Raw genomic sequence first — 21,846 nt, 5'->3', positions numbered from 1 at the left:
ACTTGGGTGTTCTGTGCTTGGGCTACAAAGAGAGAAAGACACCCTGATCCCAGCCACCAAATATACATCCCTGTTACTATATACAGCCAATTCAGGAGTAGATTCTCACTCCACTGAAAGCCTTGGTCTTTTTTCGGTTGATTTATTTTGGGTTACTATTGAGGTTTTACACCCCATGCAACATAAACAGGAAGCCTAGTAGTAATTAGTGTCAGTGCTTTTCTTTTTCCTCTAAGAAGGAGATTAACCTTATTTTTGAAAGTGCTTGGCTGGACAATCTCAGAAGAATCTCCTGAGCATCCTGAGAGCTACTTTACACCAGAGCACTGGCATGTTACATGCAACAGAGGAAACTAATTTTTGTATCTCTTCCCGTGGGTTAATACTCTTTGCAAATTTGTGACACATTTGACTGATTGCCTTGAAAAGTGCACACTGGAAGAGGCATTTGCATTAGTCATGGATTTTGACAATGGTGTGTTGGGTGTGTTGGAATACTTTCATTTTTTGTAAATAAAAAGCAAAAGTCTTTGGGATTCTGAGCAATAATGTAGTAGTTTGTAGCTCCTTGGGGAAATCTTCATGCTCTGGCTTGCTGAATCTCCCCATTGTCTCTGAATTATCAGCAAGACAATAAAAAAAACAGTTAATCAAGGGTTTATCTCAAACATGGTTGTTCTGGAGTAAATGCAGTATTATACCACTGCCATACAAGGTTCTTACTCCCTTTGGGCAATGTGACTTCTGCCAATTAGCAAGGGTATTGCTTTTGGTTCTTTAATTAAGACTAACCCCATCTATCCTGCTGTATGAGTAGTGGATCTGACAAGATGCTGAACTTGCTAAACTATATAAAATAAAAGCACCTGCCCTCACATGAACTTGAGGGCACTCAGTACCACGGGATGTGTTCTCCTTGGTGATCCCCAGCGGATACAAACCAGCACAGCTCCATAAAGCCATTTGCTGCCAGTTGTGGTGCTGGTGTATTTGCATCAGGCTTTTCCATCAGGTGAAGGCTGTTGGTGTGTGTGTGTTAGGATCCAAGCACACACAGGGGAGACCTCCAAGAAGGGGGGTTTGTAATCAATTTCTCATTCCCAAATTATTTTTCCAGGATCCCCACAGTATGCTGTTTAAGTAACAGAATAATTTCCTAGCTATTAAGTGCCTGAAAATCAGCAGTAATTAACTTAGTGCAAATTCTTCTCTTCCTCTACCTCCTCTTTGCTCAAAAAAACAAACAAACCCCCTTTCTCAGCAGAGGAAATGCAGATGGAAGCAGTCTCTTCTGCCTTAGTGCAGCCATGTACAGATTACATCTTTTTCCCCCTTTCAGTTCTGTGAATAACATAATTGCTTTGTTATCCCTCAGGGAATTTGTAATATTAACATTGGTTAATGACATTAATTCAAGTTTTTACCATTAATAAAATGGCATTGCTTAAAATTAAGCATTACATTTCAATTAGTAGTCCATCAAAGACTTTAATAGTCTGGAGCATTAAAGTGATATTTTTTTTAATTTCTTATTAATTTTTTATTGTATCATGCTAATTTCCAAGGAGTGATTGAAAGCCCAGCTGATCCAACGAACGACCCTGTCTGCCATGTTTCTTGAAGGGACTTCTTTCTTTTATGACATTATGCAAAAAGGTCACATTTCCACAAAGCAGGAATCTGTTTCAGTCACCTCCTGAATTCATTATCCTCCTTTTTACTTTTTAACATGAGGCACATGATATACAGGCACCCCAGGTGGACATGTTTAAATTAATCTAGTAATAATTGATTCAGAAGAGATTTGGAGGACAGAATTTGCATAAAAGCCATAATGAGAGCAAATCCTCCAAGGCCAGACTGAACAGCTAAGTCCCTGAATAACTTACATCTCCTAAACTAATTTGGTTATATATGCAGGATGAAGGTGTGGGGGCTGGAGCGCCATGTGATTGGAATTCATTACAAATAATTCATCTTCTCTAGAAAGGCTGGTCTCAGAGTGTATTAAAATTATATCAGCTCCCAGATGCTTGCTCAGACCCTGCCTCCTGGAAGATGACGACAAGGTTTCTGTCTGAGGGATTGTTTGGGTATTTTAAAGCATTTCTGAGGCAAAGAGCTGACACTCCAGGGCTGAGGTGTCCACTGGCAGGCTGCTTCTCCTGCCTGGTGGGAAAAGATTCAGATGTCCAGTTTTGGCTGGACATCTGACTGTCAAAAACGTAAGTGCAGAGGAGGGTCCCAGCTTTCAGTCTCAGATATTCCTCCCTTCCATTCCAGCATGGAATTTCTTAGCTAAGTTGTAGATCATCGGGTTTGCATTAAATACTGGCTCACCTTGATGTCTTTGGGAATTTAGGGAGAGGGACACTTTACAGGATGGGGACAGTACTATGTACTGTTTAGTTAAAGTAGAGGAGTGAACAGTGAAAATTACAACAGTTCATTAAAAGCATGCAAGCCAAGGGCTTTTTTGAAGGTCAGCTGTCCTGCTTCACTTTCCCTTTGCCTAAATTTTTTGAGAAAAGCTCTAAAAAGATGTTGCTATCACCCAGCATAGTAATACTTGTGTTCTGAGGCTGGCGAGCAGTACCATGCTCCTGGTACCATAAAAGTTGTGTAGCATGTTTGGAGGGAGAGAAAAATTCAGCTCTGTCTTTTCAGAAACTGTTGATCAACAGATATTTTTCATGGGGAAAATTGATGTCACTATTCTTTTCAGCAGATGAGGAATCAGTCCCATTTTGTTTATACACAGCAGTCGGTAATAACCTGTCATTTGTGAGCTGTATATGTTTTGCACTGCTTCCCTTCAGTGCTGCCCTGCAGCCAGGAGGCTCTGGGAAGAGCTTTCCTACTTCACATTATTTCAAGTACAGTGTGAAAGTCAGGGCAGACCAAAGCAGCCCTGCTGCTCCGAGGGGAAGAGTTAACAAAGCTCAACAGGTAACTGCTGTTGCAAGAAATATGAGAAAAGCTGGGCACGGCAGGACAAAAAAAGAGTCTGGCTGACAATTATTATTTTGTCTGTTCATATTTTGGGCATATAAAAGCTGTTTGAATGCCTTCTAGCCAAAGGTTTCCTTATGATAAATGATGCTGTGTTGTGCCAAGGAGACACTGCAGCAAAACATATTCTTGTTTCCAAGCAGGCTGAAACTTGGAGTTGCGCTACAGGGGTGCTTTATGCTTCTTCTCGTAGAGTTACAATTAAACCATGAGTATGTGTTATGTGGCACCAGCTAATCACAAATCTTTGACAAAGCAAACAAGCTGTGGTTTCTGTCTTCTGCACGGGCAAGCATTAAAAGAAAAAGCTCTTCTCTTCTTGTTTTTGCAATATAGCAGTGGAGGAAGGAGCTGCTGGGAGGGATGAGTTGGGTTTGAAACATGCAACGACTGCCTTTGGTCCTGGCGTTTGGGGCTATGTGAGTGATGGGATGGGATCCATGGGATGGAGTAGAAGGGAGCAGGTGGCAGAAGCTGTAGCCCTGGAGCTAGTGTTAGAGTCCTTAAACTGAAAAAACAAGGCTCTAGGGAAAGTCCAGCCTATATGTTATGGCTGATTCTCAGGCAGGAGATGGTGTGATGATTTCATGGCTTGGCTTTTGTCTTCTGGAGACTTGAATTCTGGGATTGCTTCAGGTCAAAGGAGCATTAAGTGTGGGGTTTTTTATTTATTTCTTCTTTCTACTGTATTCCCAGCTCTGTGGACACATGGGCACCACAGTGACTGCTACACAGTTTGTCAGGATTGCTTATCTGCTTGGCACAATCTGAGGACTGCACTTGTCCCCTGATTGCTGTCACAGTGTTGAAGAGAGAAACTTTGCAAGTTAGCAGCCTATGTTACACCTAATATAATTTGGAACTATTGTCACTAACTTTCTTACTAAAAATCCCATGGGATGTCTGCAGTGGACCCTCTAAATAGAGTTGAATAACAAACTAGTGTTAATAAAACAATGGTTAATACTCTAATAAAAATTCAAGAACACTTACGGTTTTCATATTAAACTATGAGACAGAAGACAACCCCATACCAAAAGCATTGGGAAGAGTCAGAAGTTCATTTCTCTTTCTGTCTTTACCAAAAACAGGCTGCAGGTACTAGTGTCTGAGTCACAAATTTGTGATCATGCCTCAGTTTCCCCACTTGTAATGTCAGAGCTGCAGTGGGGAGGTGTGTGAGCAGGAACATCACATATCTGGAAATCACTGCTAATAGAGGAGCATCTTCAGACTGTCAGGCACAATAATGTGTTGGAATGACATTGGCTGCACAGTGTGGTGTTAGGGACTGTGGCTCTGCTAATTTGCGCATTTACAGACCAGCCACATTGTGCAGGGGAGCAGCTTGAAGAAAAGCTGTCATGTTGGTATTTCTGTAACAGCTGTAGGCTTAAGGCATCAGTCTATGGGTTGAATACCAAATATCAAGGCAGAAGGAGCTCTTGCAGCCAGGTGACTGTTTGCAGTGTCTGATGCTGAATCTGCTGTACTTGCATTATACAGCTGATCTGCATGTAAACAGCACATCTGGCACCTTGGATTTACAGCACTTGTGGAGAGGACTCTAAATCATATGTACAGTGAGAAAGGTGACTGCACTGCAAGGGACGCTGAGCCCTGAGCCTGAGACCTGCTGCAGGCAGCACCTCTGGAATACTTACTCCTGCTGTGTTGCCGCTGTCCCATGAGCTCTGGGATGGCTCCTTTCTTGGGCTGCATTACACTCACTCATCCTCTCCTTTTGATGGAGCATCCAGAGTCTTTGACTGGGAGTCAGGAGCTCCTGATTCCTAATCTAGGCTCCAGTAAACTTCGTATCTGAATTGCAGTTGTGCTAACTACCATAACAGCATCCATTGCGTTCTGCTGCTGTATTGGAATCTGCCTTCATCTCTGTGTTTCACAGATGGAACACAGAAAATAATTCCATAGACAGTCCAGATCCCAGAGTTACCAAAAATAAATACCTCCACTTTGACATCTCTCAGAGAGGCCATCCTGTGAAGAGCAAATAGAAGGTATTTCTATCCCCCTGTAGAGGCAGTCTTCTAGAAAACAGTGGCAGTGTACTGCCAGGGAGATAAATGAGTGTAAGCCTTCATTGCCAAATACAATCTTTGAATAAACAGAGGACTTCAGACTCCAAGGCACCTTTTCACAAGTGCTAAATTCATACCCCAAACAAATGCTAGCAAAATCTCTCATGTCTTTATATTATGCGTAGACAGTAAAAAAAGATCTAGAGCTCTCTGGGGAGCCTCTCGAAGCACTTGGGGATGCACTCAATGTGTGGTCAGGTTAGCACTATTCAAAAGCGGGTCTGAGTGTCAGCAGAGCAGGTATTTATTTATGCCCACTGGGTTTGGCAGGAACCCAGAGGTATAGTATATTTTGCTGTGTTACACAGGCTTTTATTGTTGAATCAGCTTTATTTAATGGAAGCTTTCTATAAAAGGTTCCTGTTCTGGAGGGCCTCCTCTAAAGGTGAGGGAACAGTTCAATTTCCAGGACGATGAAGCCACTGACTGTGCTACTGAGGCCAAGTAAGCAAGTGGTGGCTGATGGCTCATTGAGGGCCTACACCAGTCCATAAAAAAGGGGCCTGACACCAACCAATTCATTTTGTTCTGAGCCATTATTAAGAGTTTTGTCTTTGTTACCTGATCTGAATGTAAACATCCCATTGCATTTTGTGGGATTGGTTTGGAACCTTGGCCAGTCCTGGGTGGCTTTGAACAGCAATCAGAAAGTGCTCTAGAAATAAAGTGCCCCAAGTGCACTGTCAATCTTTCATGGGATGTAGTCCTAAGAAGATCAAAGTATAGACTATTACTATTCAGCTCCACTACAGACTTCATGAGCCTTGAACTGAACAGTATAATAGGTTAAACTTTGCAAAGAGTTACCTGAATTATTTATACGGATCTAGATAACAGAAGGGTTTCAGTAAATTGACCTGTGTTGCAAAATCGTGATTGTTTTATTCCTGATATAAAGCCTAGTGTGATACTGCAACTGGTGCCCTGCATATTGTGTGAGGCAGGAGCTATGAGAGGGGTCAGGATGGAGCTCAAGTTTCTGTTCTGCCACAGGAGAGCATATTATGTGCATACACTTGTGATGTTGAATTGCTGCTGAATTGTGTGGGGTTTTAGAAGATAACCCTTGGATTATTTGTATGAAAATGTGGGTTTGTATTCCCTGGGGTGTTGTGAGAGCAAGTTCAGTGTGAGGCTCATAGATGATATTGTAGTTGAGGCCTCGGGAAGCCCTGAACAAGGTGGGCACACAGCAGCATGGTGAAACCCAGCCAGAACAAGAGCTGCGGCATCTAAGCTGTCGTGAAATTCAAAGTGAGCTTGCCTATTCTTCAGAAGACCGTAGGGTGATTTAATTAGAGCAAAACAAGATCTCTTCACAGATTCTTTTCTGAACTCTAGACCATTCCTGTAGATTTGCCTCACAAGTAAATAAATGAGAAAAGCTCAGTACCCATGAGCCCAGTCTAAGAGTGCGTATCAGATCTGATCTCTGGAATAGCAAGTGCAGTGTGCCACATTTCGTCTGTGAGACAAATCCAGCTCCCCAGCGTGGGTACAGCTGAGGGCTGAGGGTGTGGATGTGGCCAGGGGCAGAGGGAAAAGCTGCGCTTTTTCTTCGATAGTGTGGAATGGCCCTTGGAGCCAGTCGACTGGGATGGATTCCAGCTGGAGAGGGTAGGAGAGAAGGGCAAGGAGCATCAGATGAATAAAGGACCATAGTTTTGTTGGCCTTGGAGCTCTCTGTTTTCTAGGGCAGAGCTGCCTGTGCCAGCCTGTTATAGCAACATTGCTGAGCTGTCTTGCTTTATAATGTTTATATTTCTTTCCCTTATTCTTCCAGTACTTTTTTGAATACTTTAATGTCCACCTCTTTCCATTGCTCTTCTTCCCTCTGGTATTCCAGTCTAATAAAACCATAACTGTGCCAATCACAAAAGATCCCCAAAAGAAGAATTAAAGCTTCTACAGGAGGTTCCTTTTTTAGTCTTTTTTAAAGGCATCGCTTTTCTTTAAAATGAAAGATGAAGCATTTTCTTTTATCCTTTAACTTTACTGTCACATTTTATTAAGTTAAAATGATAGTTACAGTTAGAGGAAAGCGGGATATGAATTCCTGGTACAGCCATTTTTAAAGTGTGCTTTGTTTTAAAGCCCTGAAGATTGATTGAAGGTATTTTTCTTTTAGATGTGGAGCTTTAGTCAAAAGGGGCATGATCTGAGTTACCCTCTGTAAATCAGGATTAGCTCCTGTGAAATCAATGGAGTTACAATGATACAATACAGGGCAAGTTGGAAAAGACTCATGCCCTGAGAATGAATAAGGGAGGAATTGCAGGCGATCCCCTGAATGCTGCCCTTGCACAAGAGTGAAGCCACGAGGCAAAGCAGAATTATACACTGTCCCCATTGGGCTGCCATGGAATGTCCTGAGTGAGGTGGGCAGGTGGCAATGGGTTTGTGCTGACACGGGTGCTGTGGTTGCAAAGCCCAGCTTTGGGGACGCTCTGAGCGTGCAGACCTCCTGTGTTTCCCAGACAGAGCCGCTCTTTGCCCGTCCCCTGCCACCGCCGCTGCAGTCAGGGAGGCTCATGAGCTAAGAAAGCCTGATTTAAGAGACAAGAGGATGGTGGCAAAAGTGGTACTCTATAAAATGCCTGTCTCTGGAGCATATTTCACCAGTTCCAGTGTAGCCTGAATTTGTTGACCTTTTTTTGTCAGAGGGCCGGAGGGATTCACTCTGCAGTGAATCCCTCTGAGGGGAGATCCCTCTGAGGGGAGAAAGATTCCCCATCACTGTCCCTTGGGGCTGTGCAGTGGTGCAGAGGACAGGCTTTCGTGAGGGAGAGGACAGATAAACTTGGAGAGATAATATTTTTTGACATTTTTATCTTTTTTAAACATGTCTGCATTGGGCTGGGGAGGGGAATAGCTACAGTGGTAAAGACGCATCAAAACGAGCAAATAAAGAATTGAAATTATATGTCCTGTCTGAGATTTGAGTTTAACCAGGGATTTGAGCTCTCTCCTCTCATCTGCACTGAAAACTTGACAGCTGATTTCTTGAGGCCTAAGCCATTCTGAGCAGAGAGTCTAATAAGAACAGCTCTTTTTATAGCATTTAACTGCATCTAAACAGCTTGAGGCCAGGGCAAGTTCCAGCAGTGCAAAGCAGCGCTGGCCTGGGGTGTGCTTGGGGCGTTCAGTGTTCTAGCAGTCTGGATGGGGGCTGGTCCTAAGCACTGGTCATACTCCAGCCCTCACAGTGAAAATCTGCAGCTTGGACAAAATTGGAGGGTGGGCTTGGCCATCTCCAGTAAAATTAAAACATCTCATGTCATTAAACCACTTCATAACTGCTGGACTCTCCCAGGCAGTTATGAGCTTGCTCTTGGCACTCAATTGACCTGTGCTTGCACATGGCACTGCTTCATATTTGGAGTATGGGTTTTTTTCTTGGAAACAAATTTGCAGCGGCTGGAAATAATAATTACTAAGTTAGGGTCTTTCTTAAAATATTGAGAAAAAGTGAGCAAGGCAGCCTGGGAAGGGGCAGGTTGAAGGAGTAAGCTTTTGCAGTCCTATCCACTGTCTCACTGTTGTTCAGCTGGTGCTCCAGGGCTCTGGCTTCGTCACCCTTGATCAAGCTGGCATTTACCCATTGACTCTGACTCCAGTAGACACCAGCTCAGGGCTGCATGTGACGCTGATTTTGTTCAACTTTCCAGCACGTGAAAGCTTCACACATCCGATCAACACAGTTGGATGTAGGAGACAGGGAACATCGTGAAGGGTACAAGTTTTTTATAATGTTTCTTTTTCATCTTTGTTTGGTCATGTATTAATTCTCACTTAAAATCAAGTTTGAAATCATTGTGTTCATGCACACTTTGGATTTCCCCGTGACAATAAGGAAAAAGAAGACGGAACTTTACCCCAGATACTGGTTAGAGCTTTCTAAGGAACACTGAAGTCTCTTGGACTGTGGCAAAATCTCTCAGGGAAAGTGGCAGAAATCCAGCTACTTGGCACATTTTACAACTAGTCCAGACAAAACACTAGTAAATGTACTCTGCTTTGGCACAGAATAGGCAGTTGGATGTTATGAAGCTTTCTTGTATGCAACTTTTTATCATTTCATGACCCTGGTAAGTTTGAAACTGGAGTTTACTCATCTGCTGATTGTACAACACATTAGGCTGTAGAGGAGCATGAGACCCTACCGTGTGTCTTTGTTTTAAGATTTTTTTTCGCCTAGCTTGAGATCATTGTTTGGATGATTAGTACATGAAAATGGCCATATTGGCTCAGACTAAAATCTATTTAGTTTAGTACCTTATTTTCAGGATTAGCCAGTAATGGCTGCACTGGGAGTAGTAGAGCAGGCATAAAGTGAGATTTCCATGACTGTCTCTTCCAGTTTCCAGCAAGGACATCTGACAGTGAAAAAGTCCTTTTGCCTTTTGTGCATTTCCCACAACAACCATCTCCCACCTAAGGAAAGTTTGGCTTTGACTTTAAGTGTATCTGAAAGCTGTACAAAATGCATCTCCCTGGCCTTCACATCTCTGAGCTGTGCTTCACTTCTGGATCTGTACTGGAAAAAACCGATCATTTAAACCAGTGGCTGAAAATACAATTTGATGCCTCATCATCAATAATTTTTATTACAGTGTGACTTGCACAACATGTCCATCACGTGAGGTGCCACGGTGCTCAGTGATGTTGGCCCTTCAGTATGCCTGTGTTTAATGACTAAATGCTGTGCTGGCCTGAGCTTTAAATGATTTCACATCTCTCCCTTCTGCCAGTCCCATTTTTTAATTTAACATTATATTTGCTATGTATTTAAAAAAGCCACCCTCTGTAGTAAAGGGCTGTAGAACCTCTTTTGGAGAACTGGAAGGCGTTTTTATACATCACTGCATAAAATCTGCATGCGTATGGGGCTGGAAAAAAAGTGAAATGCTGTAATGTCTCACTCACACTAGCTGGGAAACCATGTCCCTAGAACTAACCCAAGTCCTGAATGCCAGTGCTATTTTCAGTCAGAGGTATGTAGCTGCTGCTGAGCACGCACATAATGGATGTGCTGGCAGCTCATCTTTATGCCAGTATTTAAAGTCACAGAGAAATGCAGTTAAGAACAAAACATCTTTCAAACTATCTCCCACTGCTGCTGTAAGCCGTCCCTTATTGCTCCTGTGATGCCCAAAGACCTTTACAAGCTTCTTCCAGCTCCTTGATGTAACAATATTGGAGTTTGCTCCACGCCACAAGCCTGCCATTGTGCATCAGTGTCTCATGTTACCTGCCATCAGCTTGACCATTTCAGGTCACTGAAAGTGTTTTAGAGACTCCAAATGAAAATGTGGAGGTATCAGGCCCTGCAGGTGTTGACTGTTACACTGCCTTTGTGAATCACTACACCTGCAGGAATTGAAAATCTTGTTACTTGTGAATTTAATGAGAATCAGCTTTATCACTAGGTAGGATTTAAGGGTAGAAGACTCCATTTGTTTGAAAACACGTGTTTGCAATAATTGAACAAAGTTACATAGGAAAATATAATATGCACAGCAGTAAGATTAAATTCTATGCAGATTTTCCCAAGCTGCAGTGTCATCTTGGGGAGCTTGTGGCATGGGCTAATTAATCCTCCATCCCCTGCCTCAGGCCTGATTGGCCCAAGGGAGTTTTTAGAGCTGTGCCTTTACTGCTGCTGTTGTTGTTGTTAAAAAAGCTCACGCAGAAAAGGCATGACTTTCTGCTCTCCTCTCCCGAGAGTGAGTGCTCCTCCTCTTTAGCTGTGCCTCAGCTCTTGTGACTGGGAGCTATAGCATCCCATAATAATGCAAGCAATTGACTCAGTTCTCACCATTTTCCCCAATAAACTCTTTTAATTTTTATTGTACCTTAATTAGCACTTTCCTGGCAACACCTTTGAATTGGCTTTTTTTGTTTCAAGACATTTAAAACCCCAGTGGTAAAATGTATAAATCACCTATTAGAACAGTATTAATTACACATGTGTTTTCCTGATGACTGATGTTGGCCTTTCCTTAGCAATCTCTTGAATGTAGCATGACATTTACCATGGCACATCATGAAACTGAGGAGGGAGGTGTCCACACCGGGGCACACATTTACACCTGGAGTATTTGAGATTTCATATTGTCAGTGTCAGCCATTGCACACCAGCTGCTGTTTAAGGACATATCCCCCAAAGGCACACTGAGATAGATATTTAGGGAGCTGTGCACTTCCCTTGTATTTGAAGTTAGAAGTCAAAATACAGTTGTAAATTGGTTTTGTTTTTTTTTTTAGATGCTGTTTGTGGAATATTACCTTGTGTACCTAGCACAAGTGGGGTTGGGATGAAAGGGGAACCTCCACCCTTCCCTACCTGTGCTACACACTCTGGATAAGCATTCATCTTTCTGAAAGTGGAATTATTTGTATTTCAGGTATCCTCCCTGGGCCTATCTTGGAAGCTAGTTCTGCAGCCGCCCTTCAGTCATGATTGTTTCAAGATTAAAGGCCATTTCCCTGTCATTGCCAAGCCTTTTTCTTCTTGCTTTTCATCTCTCAGCATCACAGAATGCACCTGAAGCTGAACATCAGCAGTGTGTCAGGAAAGAACACCCCACAATTGCTTTTGAAGGTAAGAGCTATTTCTGTTTCAGATTCCAGTAGGGTGATCCATTTAGGTTTAGTCTGTGCTGTTTTCCTTACACCTGTAATCCACAGGCCAGTGAAGGTGGCCTGACAATCATTTTCCCATTGATGCTTTACAGTGTGTTAATTCGAAGTTTCACAGCAGTCACTTAATACAGGCAGATTTGGAACTACTGGTCTAAGAATCTCCATTTTCTATTCTGCTACAGGCTCCCTGTAATCCTGTGCCATGCTGAAACCATTTTAAAGTTTCCTTTTCTCTAACTGGATTCAGTAATGGTTACATACCTCACCTGGCTTACTGGAGCCAGACACTTAATAAGTGAAATGTGATAGAGAATGTGGACACACTTGAATGCAAGAGAAGGAAGTTGATTTAAAATTGCAGGGTGTGGTGGCCCTTTTGTTTGGAGCTTTTTTGGTTTGGTTTGGTTACATATTTGTCACCTGTGCCAGTAGTGTTTCTGTCATTCCTCTGGGCAATTAACTTGAATGTGAGAGGGGTCCTTTGTGTGGCAGTGAGCAATCTTTTTACTGTTCTTTTGAAGCATAGAATTCGTCTTTATCCCAGTCAGATTTTCCATGAGCATACATGTACTCCTAAATTGTTATCTGGATAATCTGTCCACTTATCCACACAACAGGTAGATCATTATATTGGTATCACCATTATTTCAAAATACACTTCAGACCAGTGTGTTAAGCTCCGTGTGCCAGCATGAGCAGCTGCTGAGTCTCCTTGCTAAAAATGGTTTCCTCCTAAATGTTGAAATATTGATTTCGGTTTCCATTTAAGGCTTTGCAATGCATCTCCAGTTACATTCTTTGCTAAAGGCAATTAAGTACCTTGCAATGTGTCTCTAGTTAGGTTCTTTGCTAAAGGCAATTTAGTTGTGGTTTTGTGACCTTTGAGATAGAGTTTCCAGGAAGAAAGTAGTCAAAGGCATCCTTGCTGACCTTTCAGGATTCTTCTAGAGAGCTTTACTATTCTTCACAGAGAAGAAACTCTTGTCTCTTAAACTGGAAAGTTTAAGAGATTTCTTGTCTGTTTTCCATTATCCACGCCTTAGAGGTTTAAGTGGATTAAAATAAATTAGCAAAATCTTTAAGCCTATAGGATACAGCACTGGCTCTAACCTTGCTCTGGTAAGTAAACCTTGATTTTAATTGCTAAGTAAGTCTAACCATCTGTTTTAACTGGGTAGGGCCAAAATCAGAAACCCTTGCTGTTAAAACACGGTGAACCTCAGTTGGATATTTAAATAGATAATACAATAATGAAGATGTTATAGATACAGAAAAGAGAAAAAGTGTTGCTCTCTCTATTAACCAGGACCACCAAACTTTGAGTTTATAGAGGCTGTGTCTGTGTGATCCAGCAATGAGGTAAATCATTCTGCATTAATTAATTCTTTCATTGCATTAGGAACCCCAATTCCTGATGTTGAGGAATTGGTGGGCATTTTTTGGCTCTCAATATGAGTGCTTCTCCACAGAATCACTGGCTATGTAAACACGCTCATAATCTGCCAGTTTGCTTTGTTTTAATCAGGCGTGAATATTTCACAGAAAAAAATAATCTGTCTTCCCCTTCACTGTTCTTGTTCCCTTTCTCTCTTCAGTGATACAAGGCAAAAACTGTTGAGTTAATTAGAATTTGACAACTGTGCAAAAGAAAGATTGAAATTGCAGACACATCAAGAAAATGACCCAGATTATCATTTGAGTCTCTTAAACCCAAGTTAGATTCAGCGTTATTGTTTTTTCTCAGCAGCTGTTTCCTTGTGATTGTTCGTGATAGTTTAATCTTATATTTTCTGCTGCAAGGCTCAGCTGGAAAACACACAGGAATAAAATTAAAGGCACCTTTTTTCCACTGCACATATCTTTTAAAATCTGTGGAAGAGGGCTCACACATCCAAAACCATATCTCAGTTCATAATCTAATTTACCTTAAAGCTATACCCTGTTCTGATGCCAGCACATGCAGGTTTAGGCTGCAAGGGGGAGAAATAGGGGAATCTACATTTTATGTAGATTTTATGTGCTGTTCCAGATTGCTCTGAGGATGTCTCTGCTTAACAGTGTGGCTTGTGGGCTTTCCGTGCGTCTCCAAATGCATTGTCTCATGGATCACAACCTGGTACGCAATGGGAATGTGTAAAGATTGAAAGAATGACCCCAGCAGCAGCCCTGCTGATGCTCCTGCGCCAGGGGAAAGGATTATGTTACATCAGCAATTTTCAGTGGATGGACCATAATAATAATAAGGCCTCTGACCATTCAGTCATACAGGATGCATTAATTTACTGCCAGAATGAAAAGGTTAACAAAACAGTTTATGTTACAAAGGGGTTGAATAGCTTCTTTTTCACAGCCTTGCTAGCCAGGTTTCCCATCACCAGACAAATGGGATGCCATAACATGTTTTGTGTTCTCTAGTCTTCAGTTCCCACCTTGCTTGTGCTCAGTCTTTTTTTGTTGTACTTTACCCCTAGATGATGATATTCTTAACGTCCAGTTGGCTGGATAATATCCCTGTCATGGAAGAATCCCAAGTAAAACTTCTTTCTGTCTATCTTTGCCCTTATTTCCTGAGAAGTTATGTATTTTCTATGTTGTGCTTATTGTATCTCATCCACACTAGTCAACCATCTGTTTGATTTGTTATCTCTTTCTATTGCTATGAGAGTGGTAAGAAAGACAGAGGATAATACAGGCCCTACTCATTTAAGGAGAAAGGAGTCTACATATGCAAAATGCTTTTACTTTAGCTGTGTTCAGACAAAATGCCTGTTTCTTTACAGAGTTCATTCTCCAAAACACCTGCTGTTACTTGCGACCTAGAGAAAATGGTCTAGACAAGTCGTGGGACATAAATTCTGGCTCTAAATATACTTTACATTCTAAAGATAAAGTTTGCACTGCCAGGAGAGATGCAGACTGGGAAGGGGCCATAAGCTGAATAGTTTATCCTAGCAGCCTGCATAGAGATTGTGAGGGACAGGTTAGGAATTTCATGCTGCAAGCACTGTCCTGTGTGTTTGCACAGTACCAAACTAACACAATGGTGCCCCAATTTCCCTGGGGCTTATAAATGATGCTCATTGTACAATTCACCAACAATAATAACGTACCCAGTTTGGGCTTTTCATAACTAGATTGTTCTACTCTGTGCTTATAGAAAATCCAGTTAAAGTTTGATTTCCCTTGTTAGATCAATAAGAAAATGATCTTCTACTTCCCAGGAGGCTGTTTCTGGTGTTTTATTACCTGTTTGGCTGTGAGTGGGTAGCTACATTAAGGGTCTTGCATGCTTGTTTGTTTTTCAGTGAGTTGAGAAATTAGTGAAACAAGTCAAGTATATCTTCAGCGCGTCCTTTTTTATTTATACATGCATGAACACATGCATCCAAGTCCCATTTCACAAAACAGTTTGTCATCCTGGCACAGCTCCCCTGTGGACCACTCTGGTAATCTGAACACCAGAGAAATTGTTTCTAGGTCTTGTCAATCATGTTCATCTTTCTCATATTTTCCATATGCATCTTATAAACAATAGATCAATCCCTCCATTTGCAACTGGGTGATGCCTGTGTCATACTTGGCCTGGTTACTTGTTGTACCGCTCTCTCTTGGACATAAAGCACCTTTGCTATTCATTAAAGACATTTGGAGTTCCTTTGTAACATGCCTCTTGGGAAAGCCAGAAACATCTTCCACACCAATACTATGTAAGGTTTGTTATTTCGAGAGCCAGAGCCATGAGTGACATGTATAGATGTTTGTAATGCCTGCAGAGTGCTTGGTTTCAGCTTGTTTACCAAGGAAATGCTTAAGAGTTTGCAAACTCATCTGTGTTTCATGAATCATTTGGACATTCACAACTTCACTGCAAATGAGTTGTAGACAGGTTTCCACTTGCAGTTTCTACTATTATTTATTTCTCATTAGTTTTATCCATTAAATCACTATGCTCAGGAAAAAGTATGATAGACTTCCCAGGTTTTTCTCTGTTCTGTCTCCCAGGGCTTTCTCCCTTGGGTCATGGCAGTTAGGGTAAGCTGGAAGAACATCATTTGTCTCTGCTTTAATAATGGCAGCCTGTCTTCATCCATAAAAACACTTCAACTGATCCCATGCTGAGGCAGAGGAGAGAGGTGGACTTGGTTAAATAGCTTATATCTCAGATCTTCTCAGGACTGCAAATCTCAGCTTTGCAGACTGTATCATCATGGCTGGTGTGAGTTCTCAATGTGTGGCATTTGATCCATTGTCTAATCCTCAATCTCTCCTAGATGCAGACAAGTTTCTCTGCCTGTTGCCTCAGGTTTTCAAAATGAATTAGTTTGGGAGTGTTTATATTTGGGGTTTTATTTCAGGCTGTCTGTAATTATTACTCCCTACCAGATAAATATGATTCAGGTGACTAGAATGTAGGTTGCTATGTATTTTCTCAATATTTTATTTCTTTTAAGAATATTTCATTGAAACATGGCCAGCTTCAAACACTGAAACCTGTGGGGAGCAGCTAAGTGTTCGCTTGTTGTGTTGAAAGCAAAAGCTGTTTTAACTTTGTGGGCTGAAGGATAATAAGGTATGATTTATTTCTTTAGAAGGTTCTTTACATTTCACCCAACACCACCACTAACGTTGAATTGGTCACTAATACATTATTCCCTTTACTGTATATTGATGAGGGAAAAAAGCACATTAGTATTCATGAACTCCAAAGGCCAGCTAGGAAAGCCTCTTAGGAAATTCTGGTAAAGATTTACACTTTCCTTGAGCAAGTTAGATCTTGACAACCCAAACCAAAATTTTAGTTAACAAAGGATGAAGATTGTGGGGTGAAATATTAGAAGTGTATCTGACTAAGCATCAAAGGGAAGGCAAAATACACTATAGGAGAGCTGTCTTCTAGCTCACAGCCTTGATGCCCTTGAATGTCCATGCAGGGAGTCCAAATGTTAACTAGTGGAGTGTTGACTGGAAACTGGTGGAATCCTCTGGGTGCTTCAGAATACTTAACCTTCAATGCATTTCAGTATGGATTTTATATCCATTAAGCATGCCTTGTGGCAATTTTCTTTTTAATCTTGAAAAATAGAACTGTGGCAAATGAAGCTGGTATGTTCTTCTTTAGATTTGATTTAGATTTTTTTTTTTAAATTATGACTGATAAAGCCATAAATATACAGTGGTTAGGGAAGTAATTTGCTTTCAGGCAAAACTTCTGAAAATTACACCCTACAGCTCTCAATATATTTTTCATTCCATAATAATAATTATAACAGTAATGATGCTAGTTCTTTGACACTTTCTCATTAATGGTGTCCAAGGCACTTCACAAATAATTGCAATGAGATTTGATTGAAAAAATTATTCAGTATGCTGTTTCTTGGGGCCTCAAGAAGAAAAGGGGGTTTGGAAGAGTGCCCTTCATTCATGAAATGCTTTAGATGGAATAAATCATGACAAGCAGGGGAGAAAGGAAGACTTTACAGTGAAGCTTCAGGAAGCAAAGTGATCAATTAACTCATATATTGGAGTGAGGGAAGATAAAAGTTTGAAGAGGTACAATAGCTCAAGAGAAAGAGCAGCCTCTGACCATGAGTGGTGGTGGTGATGATAGGGGGGCATCCTCAGCAGCATGACCAAGTGAGGTAGACTCACAGTGCTCACAGTGTGGAAGAACAGGTGCTCCAGTGTATTATGTGTGGACCAAGGCCATGAAAAACTCATGTCACCAGCAGAGCAGCTTATTAATATTTCCCAGAGGTACCGCTGATGTAACTGGGGCTAACAGCAGCAGTTATCACCAGCATGTGCGTGCTCCTGTCTTTGGCAGGGGGGTTGGATCTGGGACACAGAAATGGGCAGCCTTTTTTCAGATCCCAGGCACACACCAGAGAAAGGAAACAGGGTGGAAAGTAAAGCAAAGTGTTCATCTTCTTTTTCTGTGGTTTGGTTGCAAACAAAGACGTGCCTTACAGAGGCCTTATTCTCAAGTTTACTTAGTGCAGTTCCCTAAGTGAACGAGTTTGTGTGCCAGTGGTACAGCAGGCCTCATTTATTTAGCACATCTGCTTCTGATGAGTGTTAATATATCACACGCTCCTGAAACCTTCCATTCAAGGGTGTCATTATGCTTTGATAAAGTTCACTTTAGTACCGGCAATCTCATAAGACATATTCTTGTTTAATCATGCGGGGTTCACCCTGGAAGGCTACAAACAGTCTGAGCTCAGTCAAGCACTGAAGTCAAGTACTTACGTTAAAGGGAGATTGTGTACTTGAAACCAAGAGTATGCTAATGTGCTGGGCTAGGCCACAGTCAAAGTGCACAGCACTGGAACATCAATTCTGTAAATGGAAACCCTACCATATAATTTTGTTTCTAAAGTGTTATATTATCAGAACACTGATAGGTCCAGCTGGACAAATTGTTTCTTCTAACATGGCTGACTCAAGTGGTTAAGTAATCCAACATGTTCTTTGGCTTAGTATAGGATTAGCTGGATGAAAGTCTGTGATCTGCAATACACAGTAGACTGGGTTAGAGGTTTTTATGATAATTTCTAGCTTTGGAAGGTGCAGATAAAATCCTCAAGAAACTCTTCCTTTGGCTTAAAGAGCTCTGACTTCATAGATCATCCATTCTTTCCTTTTTATAATATTGGGTGATCCATACAATGTATTTCAGTGGAAGTGCTTGAGTTGCAAAATTCAGATTTGCATTTTATACATGGAGATTGCACAGTTTTACAGCATGTCAGTAAAAGAGGTGGAGGCCATTGACAAAATGTAGTTTCTGATAATTCTTTACTACCATTAGCCAGTGTCCAGTTTAAAAATACTGATCCTAATGAGAACAGCTTCATTTCAAAACACTTTCAGGAATTTACAGCCTCTGCTCTGATTCATTCATTGCTGTAACTGACTCATGGTGGGACCTTTGTCCTCAGAAGTAAGCCTGGCAGTTAAACAGCACAAACCGTGTGTTTGACTGGGCATCTCCAGTTCAGTCTTTGGTAAGCCAGCAAAGAGGATCACCTTCTGCTTCAGATGTTCGTCACAATCAGACACATCTGCTTCCGTGGCAGATCTGGCTACCTGCAGGTGAAATTCCAGGAGAGCTTAGCCCTGCTTTCTCTGCCCTCTCCTACCTTCTTACTAGTGAAAATGATTGTCCTTAATCTTGTACCACCTTTACTGGCACAAGTGGCTGATGTGAACATGTAACTGTAAGGAAGTGAAAAAAATTTGCCTCCAGGTGTGGAGGAATCAGACTGAAGGATCCTTGAATGATGACAAAGGGGCGTTGGTTTTTTTTTTCCCATCAGACTGCAGTGGTGGTAGGAGCCAAGATGCAGCTTGCTTTCCTGTCTGAAAAGAGGGATTATACTGATCAGAATGTCATAGGAAACTGCAAGTGATGCATGAGCACTCACTTTATCTTTCTCAGGGAGGGAGATTGCGTGACAGCTGCAGGGCTTGTCTCAGTAAACAATGGATCACAATACTTAAACATTGCAATGTCCTTAAGAGAACAAGAAATCTCTGGGTTTGCTAGCACTGAGGCTGTGTGTGGCACCAGTTAGCCGAGTCTCACAAGGTGGTGATGGGACCATGCAGTGCTGTGTGGGGCAGCAGGCAAGGTTGTTGAGGAGGGGAGGCAGTGTAAGGGTAGTGTTTGCCCCAGCTGACAGACTGCTGAGGAAAGCCAAATCCATTCTTTCCATAAAGTCCTGTGCTATGTAGACACACACCTTTGGTACTGTAAATCTCAGGCAGGGCAAATGGACACACTTATTTCTCATGGACGTGCATCCATTACCCCCAGCAATGTGCCATCCCCTCTTGCTCTTCATTGGCCATTGCCAGTGAGGACATGCAATGTATGTGGACTTACCATCCCTGGAGGTATTTAAAAGAAGAGTAGATGCGGCCCTTACAGACATGGCTTAGTGGTGGACTTGGCAGTGCTGGCTTAACAGTTGGACTCGATCTTAGAAGTCTTTTCCAAGCTAAATGGTTCTATGTTATCTGGGGTTTGAGGTCTTGTGGGAGTCTGGGCAATAGGAGCCACGCTGAAGAGGGAAGAACTTCTCTCATGTTACAGGACTTCTTTTCCAATCCCCAGCCTGAGGCCTGGGGATTCACCAAGTAGAGAGCCTTCTGGCTCCTGGAAGTCATCTGGCTCTCTACCTGGGGCAGGTCTCAACTGAGCTTCTGCCTGCCCTTCACCATGTGCAAATAGGAACCCAAAAGAAACTGAGAATGGGCTGAGACTGACCTCTCTGATGGAGCAGAACTGCTGAATACTGTGGAAATGTGCAAATTGGGGATGTGAATTGCAGTCCTTCAATATCCTTCCTTGCGGTGGCCCCAGGACAATTTACCAGCACATTGTCCCATACTGGAAGTAAGCACTAGTTTGTGCTTATTATCTGATGTTTTCTTTATCTGGGATTGAATCCCTGGGTTCTTCCTCCTATATTGGTGTGTTTTGACAGCGGGTCCATATTAATAATAAAAAAGTAAATAAACAAGCAGTCATAATTGTACTTTTGTAAAAATTGGATTTGGACTAAGTTCTTTTTTCTCCATATTGAAACAATTTAGGAGCACTTGTTTTGAAGAAATGATTAAAATTTAGGAAACAAAGTCAAAATGCTTGGTATGCAATAGCCATACTTAGTGCCTCATTTCAGATAATTAGACCTTGATGCACCAGCCAGTATCCCTAAACCCATTTAATAATCGGAAGTACTGAGACACTAAATAGTTTCATGATTTGCCCAAGACAGAGGACTATTGGGCTCTTGGGACCTTGCCTACATCTCCAGATGTCGTTTCTCTTTTGAGATAGAAGCAGCTCAGCAAGGTCAGTTCAAGGAGGAGCTGTAAACAGTAAGGGGAGAGGCACAAAATCGTCCATGTTTGACATATCTTTAAATGCTTACTATACTTATTGTGATTCCTATGTCTCTGTGGAGGTACGACCTGAATCTTTGTTTTGGGGTTTTTTTTCCACTTCAGGATGGTAAAAAACAGAATCTTTTCTTCTGTCTTGTTCTATCCTGAGGGATAGGACTATTCCTTCTTTTATGATACTAAGGGAGAAAGTCTTACTCTTTCTTTATCCAGTCATTTCCTACCCACATATCCTTGGACAGTTTGGAGAGGGATATTAGCAACTCTCTTGCTTCTTGGATCTCATGGAAAGGGAATGGCTCACTGTAAACTGCTATCACAGTGACCCGCAGGCCACTCGTGGTTTAGCTCATTGTTCTCTCATCAGAGAAGGAGTTTTGTAGTTGGTCAAGACAGGAAAAATTGTTTGAGTGGGTGGAAAGTGAGGTAGAAACGTGGGTTTGAGTGGGCAGGAAATGAGGTAGAAATTTGGGTAGAAGGTGAAGACTGCTTGAGAAAAGAAAGCAGGAGTGGGAGGAGAGGTGAATGTAAGGTCAGAAGGGTAAACTGAATGACACCATAAAAATAATACATCTGGAAGAACATCTGAGTTGGGTTTGGATGTTGAGGAGAGAGAGAAGGAACCTGCTGGTTTGGCCCATTTTGTAGAAGGGGATGTACTCTGTCAACAGTCTTCCGAGTCCTCATAGCTATGAGTGGAGATCAGAGATTTAGGAAGACAATGAAGTTAGAAATTGCAGCATTTGGGATGAGGACATATTTAATGTACAATTAAAGATTTCAACAGATCAGGTTAAAAGAAAGAGAGAATACCAGTAATGAGGTGGAGGTGGTGATGAGAAGACAAGACAGCAGGGTGATACGTATGTGTAGGAGGACTTCTGGGGTAAAGCCAGATTGAGCTTTTTGGCCTCATAAGTAAAGTTGAGTTCTGAGTGCTGACACATTTGTTTGCTCAGCTCTGCCCGCACAGCAAAAGATTTCTCCCTCCCCTGATAAATTTGCTAAATTGCGGAGTGGCTTTGCATTGTGGAGGCTACTTTTACAGCTCAGCATGGGGTGGGAATGAAAGTTAATGTCCAAAGTCTATTGCACTAACCTATGGTGTGACCTACAACGGAGAGATAAAATTTAAAATGAAGCTGATATTAAAATATGATTCATTGTCAGTCAA

General features: G+C 41.8%; 1 protein-coding gene across 3 annotated transcripts in view; it reads left to right on the top strand.

The window, feature by feature from the left end:
• The window catches only part of SEMA5B (semaphorin 5B), a 272,400-nt gene that overhangs the window by 124,301 nt on the left and 126,253 nt on the right, over positions 1 to 21,846 (top strand). For all 3 annotated transcript variants that reach the window (XM_027678990.1, XM_027678991.1, XM_027678992.1), the window contains one exon: positions 11,522 to 11,718. In XM_027678990.1, coding sequence (XP_027534791.1) covers positions 11,574 to 11,718 — 145 coding nt within the window. In that variant the 5' untranslated portion in view covers positions 11,522 to 11,573. The remainder of the gene's footprint in view (positions 1 to 11,521; positions 11,719 to 21,846) is intronic.

This window comes from Neopelma chrysocephalum, unplaced genomic scaffold (assembly GCF_003984885.1).
Source record: "Neopelma chrysocephalum unplaced genomic scaffold, ASM398488v2 Primary Assembly neopelma1_44, whole genome shotgun sequence".
In the NCBI taxonomy this organism is placed as follows: domain Eukaryota; kingdom Metazoa; phylum Chordata; class Aves; order Passeriformes; family Pipridae; genus Neopelma; species Neopelma chrysocephalum.
Note: the sequence above shows the minus strand (reverse complement) of the source record. Positions and strands in the feature narration are given on the sequence as shown.